We start from the raw sequence: 12,167 nt of genomic DNA, 5'->3' as shown, positions 1-12,167 counted from the left end.
GAGGCCTCAGGTGAGGTCGTGCTTCGCGCCGGGGCTGGGACCGGGGATGGGGGTTTTTCTGCGTGGGGCGGCCTGGGTCTGGGCCTACGTCGTGGGGCACTGCGCTGAGGCAGAGCGAGCTTCTGGGCCTGGCGCCTCCCTCCCCTCAGTCGCGCCGGGTGTCGCCGCCTTTCCTCCCGCCTTCCCGGCGCGCCCCTCCTTTCCCTGGCGGGCCCGCGGTGCCAGAGACCCGGTTCTCCCGCGGTTCTCTGGCCGATGTCTTAGTCTTTCCCCTTCCTGCCGCAGCCAGCAGCATTTCCCGCATCCCGCCGTGCATCTCCGGGAACGGATAGCGAGAGCGACCTTGTCTCTGACGCCTCAGTGCTTCCCTGATCCGCTGCAGGAAGAAAGCTTTTGCTTGGCGTTGCGTGGAGCAGCGAGCGGAACTCGGGCAAGATGAAAACGGTATTTTGAACCTTTTTTTTAAATGAAAGTGCAGGCTGGGCGTCCTAATGCTTTCCACAAAGCAGCCTGCTTTGTTGGAGAAACATTAACTGATTACTGATAAGGCATGCTATGTTAGGAGCTGTGAAAGCACTGATATCTTATCTGCTCAGTAAAAATAAGCTTTTGGGAATGATGGAGTTGAAAAGACACCCCTTGTAGTAGCCAGCATTGCAGTTTCAGCAGTGTCCATCTTCCCTATAATGTCCTCTTTATGGGTTATCTCATGTGCTTGAAAATTTTACCAGAACTTTGTTGTTTGAGGTGGCCATGACAATGATTCCTGTTTGGCAACGCCGGTTGTGAAAATGTGCAGAGTTCTCTCTTCCCTATAATGTCCTCTTTATGGGTTATCTCATGTGCTTGAAAATTTTACCAGAACTTTGTTGTTTGAAGTGGCCATGACAGTGACTCCTGTGAAAATGTGCGGAGTTCTCTGTTTGATTAAAGTGTAGGATATATTTAAATACTGATATGATAAAATCTTCTGGTTTAAAAGTACCTTTGGGACATCCTTCCAGGTTTCTGATGTAAGTAACTTTGCTTCCTGGAGTGCTGCTTGTCGATTGCTATTGGGCTGGTTTGTAACTGTTGTACCTGGTGCCTCAAATCCTCACGTTTGCTGCTTGAGTTTTCTGCCATGAGTGGACAAGGCAATTGGCATGTCCAGTCTAATTCTTGTAGTTCTGAATTCCTTTAGATTCTGTGTCTTTGTACATCCATCTGAAATACTGAGGTACACATCACCATTTAAAGTGTGGTGAAGGTGCTGCCAAGTTCTCTGTAGTATTTATATAGAAGCACGTGTGGCATGTTCTCAAGCATATCTGTGTTTTGCCCAAATATTGCCAAAGCAGAGCTGAAAAAAGAGGTTAAGAAAAGAAGTTTTTATTTCTTGTTCTTCAAACATTTTGTTTTAACCACTTAATGTTTAAATAGCACTTTGAGTTTACATAGGGAGTATTTTTATATTATTTTTTTGAAGGATGTCTTACAGAACACTCCCCAAACTTCCCACTGTGGATTTTTATTCCATGTGTCGTGTAATTATACAGCTTGATTGGTTAGTTTCTGACAGGTGCTGAACTAGAATAGTTGTGCACTTAATTTGTACCTTGTGCTAGTTCATCTGTTCATTCTCTCTGCATTTATTCTCGGAGGTCTAATCTTACCTCTGCGGTTGTACAAACACATTCAGGAGTGACAGTGTTATAGAACATCTGAGCTCATTTACTTCTCTGTCCTTTTAGCGTAAGGGAAATGTGCTGTTAAGGCTTTGTGAAGTCTTGAAAAGAAAGTTCTGGTGGTTTTGATGGTGTGCATGTAATGAACAGTTTCTTCTTTCAGAGTGTTCACAAGATCTCTGCTGTCATTGTTGATATTTTTTATCCTGTCACGTTACATTTATGTGTTTGCTCTACATTTCCCACAAAGCACAACTTTCCTTTCTTATCTGACCCTCTTTAGACTCTAAGAGGAAAAAAGAAATCTTAATGCTGTTTAATTGGAAATATTTTATTGTACTTATGGAAGCCTAGGGATTGGAAAGTTGCAGAGAGTATGAAACTGTTTAAAAGATGACCCAATTGCAATTTTTGGAAGTTTATAACGGTGATACCAAATCAGAAACAAATCAACCCCTTTTGTTGGGGTTTTCAAATCAGATTCCTTTCTTTCTCCATTTTTTAAAAAGGAACTTCTTGATTCTCGCAGTAATTTATAAATATTTACTTCTTTTAAAAGTACAGCCACATACACAGTAGTATGGGAGGAAAAATCCTTTTGTAAGTAACAATATCTAAACTTAGAGATAATAATAAAAATAATAAACTTTTTGTACTGTTTATTCCATGTGATATTTGATATTTAAAATTAAAAACTCTCTACAGGTGGAGGAATTTATTGAGGTTTTGGACAGGGATTAGAATCTTAGAGAGTTTGTCAGAAATGTGGGTGTTCTGAACTTCTTTGTAAAAGCGAGTAAACTTCTGTGTCTACTTTCAGTAACCACCAAGATGGATCAGTTAGTGAGCTGATTTTCTAGGCTTCTGGTCTTGTTATTACTGAAATTGTGTGTTAATTGTCTGTTCTTCAGATGACAGGATCAAACGAGTTCAAACTAAATCAAACTCCAGATGATGGTATTTCATCAGTGAAGTTTAGTCCAAATACATCTCAGTTTCTCCTTGTTTCATCCTGGGACAACACTGTCCGGCTCTATGATGTTCCTGCCAACAGCATGAGACTCAAATACCAACATTCAGGAGCTGTCCTGGACTGTGCTTTTTATGTAAGTGGGTGAGGTGCTGGGGTTTTTTTTAATTACTCTTTTATATACATAAAGTGCCCAAGATGGGATAGTGAAATCCTGCCTGAAATCTGGGTTAAAAGAATAGCTTACTTCTGCCAATTATTCTTCTCTTAATGAATGTTGTTCTAGGCCTAAACTACATATATTTCCTGTGAAGGATGCAGGCACAGGAGTCATTTTACTTTTTTTTATTTAAAGAAAAGGTTTTAATTAGCACCATCTTTTTTTGCATTGTAGTTCTGGCATGTCCTCCAGTGACTTGATCTTGATGTGTTACTTAATGTTTTAAGGATCACTTTAAATTTTTGTCCCATAGCTAGTATCGTGCTGTGGATCAACACACAGGTTCTCAAATGGTTTCTAGTTTCCAAATTAGTTTTAGAAAAAATACACTTCCATTAGGGGGGACTGGCTTAGCGTGCAGTCATTTAAAAATCAGCATTATGTATTTTACTGCTACAGGAATAGAAGTTATTTGATATAGCCTCTAACTGCATTTGTTTTATTTTAGTTTTGCTTTTAAATAAAAAAAAGCCAAACAAACTTATGTAGCTCAAAGTACTTTATTTAAGCTTCTGTCATGTGCCTGTTTAGATCCGAGTCAAATCTTAACCCTTGAGTCTTAATTTCCATCTTCCCAAAACTCTTGAAAACAAGGCCTCTGTTATGAGCCTTAGAGATTAAAAGCATAGCAGCCAGGGAAACTTGATTCATGTCATAAAGTGAATTTTTTTTTGCTTTACAGGATCCTACTCATGCCTGGAGTGGAGGATTAGATCAGCAATTGAAAATGCACGATCTAAACACGGACCAAGGTAAGCAGGTTGACTTTTGTAAGTGGTCTCAACAACTGGCCTAAGCTTCAGATTTATATACTTACATGAGCAGAGTGTGTTTTAAGTTTGTTAGATGGCGGTTATTTGCTTTAAGTCGTAGCCTCTATTCATTTAAGCTGTCACTGTTAGTGCTCAGCAGTTTCCTTTGCTGTGCAGCCTTTTCTCATCATGGGAGGCACTGACCAGGGCAGTGTTCCCTCTGTGTAATTGAAGATTGTGCTGTAACACCTCTAACAGAAGGGCCACAGTGCATTGCTGCCAAACTTTTCCTGTGATGCATATTCATTGATGTATTTTTATATATGTATTTCTTTACTTATTTTAAGGTAGAAATTGAGGGAAAGGAAGTAGCTCTACATTTGTCACACTGACGATTTAAGGTTCACATATTTGCCTTTGTCTAGCACGACAACTTGTGGCTCTAATAAGTACCACCAAAAAGCACGGAGATGTTTGGCAGTTTTCCAGAAAGCTTGGTAGATGCTGCTTGTAGGATGCCTTGAATTGGATTTCTGATGATGATCCTGCTCTGCTGTAGGTCACTGTGTCTACACTGGGGGAATTAGTTAAGCTGTACTAAAACTGAGCATGTTATTTGTCAAAGGTTTGTGGTCTAGACATACTTGAAATGATCTTTCATGTGTATGGTAGAATGAATCTAAAGCTTTTGCTTTATGAAACATCATCGCCTTATACTACTTTTTTTCCTAACAAATGCTGCTCAAAAGTAACACAGTTCCAGTGTCTCATTGGTGCAAAATACAGAGCTAGTTTGTCTGACTGCTTTTGTGTGTTTGTGTGTGTGTTAAAGAGAAAAGCAAATCTCAACCTGAGACAAATGTGATCACCAGAACCAGGCAGTAGCCAGGGCTCGACAAACTTGTGTGCGCAATGTTATGAAAAAGGTTGGATAATTCTGTTACGGATAACTTTCTAGGAGTGTTTGTATTAATATTTTTATTAATATGTAATATTAATTTCCTTTGTCATAATGTTAATATATACAAGCTTAACTTGCTTTATGAGTGTCTGCGTCACAGGTGGTGATACCATTTGATACTGAGCACTACTTAATACATCTGAAGATCTCTCTGTGGCTACCTAAAATTCTTAACTTCCTTTCATAATCTCAGAAGACATACGTTAAAATTTAACATTTATGATCTTTGCAAGGGTTATGCTTCTGGAGACTGAACTATCCTCAAAGAGACTCTTAACGTATTAATACACCTGTGGGAATGTCAGAAAATAGTCTGCTTGTACCACAGTAGCATCTCCTTTTTTTAATTCTTTATTCAACATGTTCTGACTGGTTGTTGAGCCAATAAAATTTACAGTGAGTTGTATTTTCTTACAGAAAACCTTGTTGGTGCCCATGATGCTCCTATCAGATGTGTTGAGTATTGCCCAGAAGTGAATGTCATGGTGACTGGAAGCTGGGACCAAACAGTTAAGCTGTGGGATCCCAGAACTCCTTGTAATGCAGGAACCTTCTCTCAACCTGAAAAGGTACGTACTGGCTGCTGTGTTCCAGGGAATACATTCAATAATACATCCCGTGACTGGTTAAACATCGCCATCCAGGACACTCTCTTAAACTGAATTGAATTTGAAAAGTTCTTTAGTGATTTTTAAGCTGTGAAAATGTTGCATTTTAAAATAGTGATGTTCAAAATATATTGTAATTTTAGGTCAAGGCTTTGAGCTTTCGTCAGCAGGAGAGCATAACTTAATTCTTAGCGCTCGTGTTGGACCAAATTCTTATAATTTAAAACAAACTTGAGGAAGGAAAACCTAACAAAAATGGCATGTAAAATTGATGCAGTCTCAAACAACCCTTAGCTTAATTGTGATATGCACTGTTGATTTCCTTAAATATTAAGACTTTTAGATCTGTCAGATCCTGGCAGTCATAGGGTCTGATTGGTTTGAAATGTGCATAGAGATAGAGTAGGAGGACAACAGTGTTGCCTGAAACAATATTTTGGTTTTTTTTTTCCACTTATATTAAAAGATTGAACAGAATTACCTGTATTGTAACATACCTGCCTAGTAAATCCAGACATTCTGCTAATACTGAAATCCTCAGTGCTAATGAGAGACCAAGAGAAATAAGGTAAAATGTAATGTCGTAAGCTTTTACTAATGGTTGTATGGTGTGTTAATCTTTATACTGCCTACAGTGGTGTCACTGAAAGAATTATAGAACAGTAATTGCTAGGGTTTTTTTATAGGCTCCTAAACTCAGGCTGGGTTACTGGATAATTTTACATACGATTTTTTTTTTCCCTATGCCTTTTTAAAATTTCATTTAGCTCTGTCACATCGTATTGTCAGGTCATGGTTAAGAGCCATCAGTAGATTCCCTATTGCATCTAAATAACTTCTACTTTTGTTACAACACAGCTGAATCTACTTCTGGCAAGACCTTCGCTCAGAATAAAGTAATTGCATTATTTCTAGTTTTGATTTATAGTTGTATGTAGCATGTAAAGAACTGTGATAAATTGCTGACAGAATATCATATAATGGACAGCCACAGTGAATCAAGCTGCTTATTGGTTCAGCAAGGTTCATTATGTCATTTTTTTTAATGCTGCCTTTGATAAATGTGTACACCTACTCAACTGCGTGACAGTGGTTTCATTTGATTTATGATTGTGTGTTGGAGAAAGAATACTTGCTATACAGGTGTGACATCAGTTTGTAAAGGTGGTTTAAGGTATTTAATTTTCTTCATGCCTTTGTTTCCATACATATATGCAAACACATTTTATACTGTGTTTAGTTATAGTTTTAATCAATGTTTACATCTGTAACAAAGGGAGATTTGAAAAGACTGTTGTTAAAGTGTGTAACTAATGTTGACTCAGTTTTCTTGCCCTTTTTTATATACATAAGTGGGATTTGACAACGGGGATCATCAGAAATTTTAGGTGACTCTTGTGTGAAGATTTAAGACATTTTCCCATCTTAAGATGTATTAAGAGGGAAGTGCAATAATCACATTTTAGAGCAAGAATGTATGCTGAATGAATGTGCATTGGTTAAAGGAAGTTTTTTATGTGTGTATCCAGGCCCATACACACCTGTTTGCTTAGGTTCTTTTATTAGAAATTAACTGTTTGAAAACATGATTTCTCCAGCAATGTTTATAGGAAATGAAGAGAGAAGTTTTGTCTGGTATTTCCGTGCAGCATTACCAGAACCTGATAGCTTTACTGGGCTCTATCAGAAAACCAGAAAGTAAAACTAGGTGCTTGAGTGAAATTGTACAAGCACTTGCCAAAGCAAATTGAATCCCTCTGGCAGGACACCACATCTCTTACACATTTGCTTCTTGCTCTGAGGTATATGCAATATCGGTTTCCTATGTATTTAGTTGCATTAAATTGCTTTTGAACAAGCTCGTTCTTACAGTTTGATGTTGTTAGCAGCTCCGTGACAGAACAGCCATAGGTAGCTGGGTTTCACTGTGTTTCTGTATTCACAACTCGGAATTCCTGTGATAGCACAGAGTTTTTGACTGAACTGTTGTTCTTTCTTTAACATATTTCCGTATTAACAGCATCTCAAACTGTGGTTGGAATCAGAACTATTTATATGCTGAATATTTCAATGAGAAACTTGATAAACAAAAAGTAGAACCTCTGAGCAATTTTTTTAGAGCAGAGTTGAAATTCCAAGCCATAGTATTTTTTTTAATGACGCCAAGCATATGCTTCCTTCAGTTTCACTTAATTTGATTAAACTATGCAAAGAACTGTTTGGGTTTTACTGTGTTTAATGAATTATTGGTAATTTATTTCCCTTTATTAATACGAAGTATTAAACTTGAAGTATTTTGTTTACAAAGAAACACACGATTACCAGATGGAGGAAAACCAAAGAAAATGTGTGATGTGGAATTGTAGGACTAAACTAAAGTAGGGAATGCAAGCTGTGCAGATGAATTCCAATATCCATACCCTTTTTCCCCTCTGTTACTGTGTACCTGTTTTCCTCTTGCTTTGAAATATCCAATAAATTCAATGCTTGAAATAAGTTTTGAGGAAAACTTGGATGATACTGATTTCCCTTTTGAATTACACATGGATACTTCTGTACATGTGTAGCATTTAAAACATGGGTAATAGCAGCAAAAGGAAGAAATCTCATGTTATAATAATCAAAAATGTCACTATTGCTGTTTATTCCAAATTTGAGTTATAAATTGAAGCTAAAGGGAATTCCATAGCTATTGACTTAACTGTAGATGTCACCTGTTTTGTTATTGCATATTGCTGGCATTTTATTTTGTACAAAGAACAGTGGCTATCCAGGCTGAGAAGTGTTAAATATTGTAAATATTGTCTTTTTTTTTAAAGGTCTACACACTTTCTGTGTCTGGAGATAGATTAATTGTGGGCACGGCAGGCCGGAGAGTGCTGGTGTGGGACTTGCGGAACATGGGTTATGTTCAGCAGCGAAGAGAATCAAGTCTGAAATACCAGACCCGTTGCATCAGAGCATTTCCGAATAAACAGGTATGGGAACCACATCAGTAATTATAGTTCTGCTGAATATTCTTTAGGAAAAATGGTAGCTTATTTTTCAGGTTCTCTGCATCTTTCATTTAAAAAAACCTCTCGTCTTCAAAGTTTCGTAATCAAACTTTGAAGGGGGGAAAAACGTTGGTGTCGAGGCAAATTGTTCCAGGTTAACTCTTTTTAATACTGTAGCTTAGGAATTTTTGCCACTGATTTACCAGCATTATTATGTGGGGTTTTTTTCTGTTTTGTCTCCTTTTTAAAAATTAATCTACCTAATGCATCGCGATCCTGACATGTAATTAAAAGCAAAGCATGCTCTCCCTCCCTGCCCCAAAGCTGCAGTAAAAGAGAGGAAGACAGAGCTGGTGGTTGCTCAGCAGCCTTTATGCATTGTAGGTTCTTCATCAGGCTGGGAACAGGGACAGGATTAAAACTATATGAATGTCATTTGTGGGGTTTTTCTTTTTTGCTTTTTTAAACTCTGTCAGGCACTCAAGAACCCATGATCCATAATCTAGAGGGAATTGTACAATTTAGATGGTCATACAGCTATTCCATGTAGGTTAACATAGGGTATCTGTGCTATTTCTGAAGTAAAGCAACAAGATTAGCTTTTTTTTCTGACAAAGTAATTTGGAAGGGAGTTTTCCCATGTACGTAGTGGTAGTACAGGAATTGGGAGACCTAGTTACGTGTCAGTGAACTGGCATGAACACTTCGTCCATTTTCAGTTCTAGTTATGGTTAAACAAGCTGATCTTCCAGATTGTTTTGTATTATGGATTTTAAAGAACCTTACTATGGTTAGATATCATTACAATCCCATTTCTGAAAAGATCCATTATGGGCTTAACTCAGAAGTTACAGTAAGAGCATCTCAGGTTGCTCTCAGTCAGGACTGTAATTAACTGGATAAGTGGACACCACTTATAATCGAGTTGCACTGAAAATACTATTTCAAGTTGAGTGTTTAGTTGCTAGTATAAAGCTCTGAACTCATTTTAAAGTAATGTAATTCTGAAACTAAGTAGTCCCATGAGTATCTTTAATATTTGAGATATTTAGGCCCTGGAGGATAGGTGGGCAATTACAAGGGGTTTTTAACTCTTGACATTTTTTTTTCCCCAAATCAACTTGTATTTGGATCTACAGAGATAATTAAAAAAGCCTCAGTGTCAACTTAAAACTTGGGTTCAATGAGTCTCTCAGAAAGCTGTTTTCTGCATTACTTCTTTCTCAGAAGCAGATTTTTTTGATGATGCTGTGGATGTGTGGTAACAAACAACTGCTGGTTGCACACAATTTAAGGCTGTTTATATTTGATTTATTTGAAGTTAAACAGCTGTAAGGTAAATTGTATTGCAATCTCCAGTCGTAAACTTCTAAAATGCGTATCTCCATTTTTTTTTTGGTAGGGCTATGTTTTAAGTTCTATTGAAGGTCGTGTTGCAGTGGAATATTTGGATCCAAGTCCAGAAATCCAGAAGAAGAAATACGCTTTCAAGTGTCACCGTTTGAAGGAAAACAACATTGAGCAGATTTATCCAGTCAATGCTATTTCTTTCCATAATGTCCACAACACGTTTGCTACAGGTAGAGTACAGGCTTGATTTTTTGTAACACTTGTGTCAGTTCCTTTAGTTTTGATTTAAACAGGTCAGCCTTTACTTCGTATGCCCTTACTTCTTAAGCATTTAAATCACGTTTCTTGCAAGGAGCAGAGTTTTTAAAGTATTTGATGCAGTTGGAGTTCAATGCTTTAACAGGGATTTGGGGAGATGCTCTTGCTCTTTACTGAATTATACAACTCGCTCTAACCCTGTGTTTTTACTGACAAAGTAATTCCAGGTAGTCTTCTCTTTTCCTTCCTTTTGTCTTTTCTTTTTCCTTTGCTGTATCTTTTCAGTCTTACTGTTCTCCCAATTATAATTCAGTTTTTAAAAATCCGATTTTCAGGAGGTTCCGATGGATTTGTAAACATTTGGGATCCATTTAATAAGAAGCGGCTGTGTCAGTTCCATCGGTATCCCACGAGCATAGCGTCACTCGCCTTCAGCAACGATGGAACCACCCTTGCAATAGCTTCTTCATATATGTATGAAATGGATGACATTGGACATCCTGAAGATGGTATCTATATTCGCCAAGTGACAGATGCAGAAACAAAACCGAAGTGAGTATGCTTCACCTGTATTTGAGCCTTTCTGAGCATTCATCCCAAGATTTATTAATTTTCCTAAATTCATGAATAGCGTTGTTGATGCCAGTAGATAGTGCAGCTTGACAGTAGGGTTGGTTTTGATTTTATCTTGTTTGCCCAAGCTTTCAATATCCGTAGGTTGATAGACGTCTGATGGATAAAATTGTGCCTAGTTGTTCAGTAGGAGAAGAATGTCAAACCCTTATCCTTTTTGAATAGGTGCTATTATTTGAAGCTGTGGAGTTATTGCTAGCTCATTGCTTCAAGAATTAAGTGAAGAATTCAAGCATAATTTATTGGAGTAAATGTTGCTGCGTTTGGATATTTAAAACTTAGAATTCATGAAATCTTTACACGCTGAGTATGCACCCAGCTGTCACAGCCAGAAGTGAATCTCGATACTGTGCTGGGAAGCTTGTGTAAAATCAAGGGAAAGCTTTCTCCGTTCCTGTGTATTGGAGCTTGCTGCAGCCCTCTGATAACACACTTTTCTATCATTGTTGCTGTCAAAATGGGGCAAACTGATTGATGGAGGTAAAAGATTTCTGTTAAGCTCGCTTTGGCGTGAATGTTACATAGAAAAATTGCCGTCACGGCGCAGAATTGCACTGCTCTTCATTATGCCAGCGCAGGAGCAGTTGTTTTTATTTTCAAATGCCTGTGGTTTGTCATTGCTATTTTTTTTTTTTTAAATCCTAGTACTCAAACTGTCTTACACTTTTCCTGGTTGTCTCCATTATTTAGAGTGTAAATGGCTGTGTAAATAGGCACGCATAAGTGATCGGACTTCTTGAGTTTAAAACCTCAAGACTTTCTTCCCCTTCCTCCCTTAAGTGACTTACACATTGCTTCGGAGCAGCCATTTTATCGCTGTGAAGATGTGAGGTGGAAGTTACGGAAGAATAAAGAAACCATCTCTCACTTGGAGATGGTTGTTTTAAAATAATTTTGATACTCGCAGGGAAAAATAAAACCAGAACTATTTCAGTATTTATCTCTGGGCTTCCTCAAGTGAAAAAAAAATCCAAATATGATAATTTAAATCTGTTTTTAAAATCGGGTTGTACTCGTTACATACAGTTGGGAGGGTTTAAAAAAAAAAGGTGACGGAAGAATACTTGCTGCTGCTGGTGTTGGAATAGGAAGAGCTGCTTTCAGTTATTTTTGTTCATTGCTAGTTGTGGTTGCTAATTCTGTAGATGCTTCATTCTGCCGTATGAGGAGGTTAATCTACAATTAAACAATATTTCCTCTTGGCCCTCCATTATTTTCTGAAACAGATGGTTCATCATTTCCTGGGCTGTTAAACACAGCAAGGTTAAGGTTAGACTCTTGGGAATCAGCTAGTTTTGAATCTTATTAGGCTGTAGAAGGAAAACTAATAAGAATACTCCTTAATATCATTTTGTGACTGTAAACAATTATTTATTAGCAAACAATTGATCCCAGAAGGGCAAATTGTTTGAGTCAGTAATGAGCTGAGAAAAGACAGAGCATATCTGTGTATTTGGAAAATAATTGTAACGTAATTGCAATGCATTTAGACAGGCATCTTTTTGGACCTGTTTCTATCTTTAAATGAATTTCTGAAAACATTAACAAGGTTTAGATGCTTTTCTGACATGTACAAGTTGCTTGTGCCAACCTTGGGGCACTAGGAATGATGCGTATATTTTAATGTTACAGTAGGGTGAGTCATCTCTGGTTTATTCTAAAAATAAGTTACTTAGGACAGAAGACAGTTGTTTCATAGTGGTAGGACAGAAGAGCATTGGTTGTTTCCTAGGGATCTTTCTGCATATTAAC

General features: G+C 37.7%; 1 protein-coding gene across 1 annotated transcript; it reads left to right on the top strand.

The window, feature by feature from the left end:
• Positions 1-435: 435 nt before the first annotated feature.
• On the top strand, positions 436-10,338 carry BUB3 (BUB3 mitotic checkpoint protein). The gene is made up of 7 exons (XM_010184508.1): positions 436-444; positions 2,579-2,773; positions 3,540-3,609; positions 4,988-5,139; positions 7,998-8,156; positions 9,577-9,754; positions 10,118-10,338. The coding sequence occupies exons 1-7, from the start codon at positions 436-438 to the stop codon at positions 10,336-10,338; spliced, it is 984 nt and encodes a 327-aa protein (XP_010182810.1).
• Positions 10,339-12,167: the final 1,829 nt, after the last annotated feature.

This window comes from Mesitornis unicolor, unplaced genomic scaffold, assembly GCF_000695765.1.
Source record: "Mesitornis unicolor isolate BGI_N332 unplaced genomic scaffold, ASM69576v1 scaffold2475, whole genome shotgun sequence".
Lineage (NCBI taxonomy): Eukaryota > Metazoa > Chordata > Aves > Mesitornithiformes > Mesitornithidae > Mesitornis > Mesitornis unicolor.
This window is presented reverse-complemented; position numbering and strand designations above follow the sequence as displayed.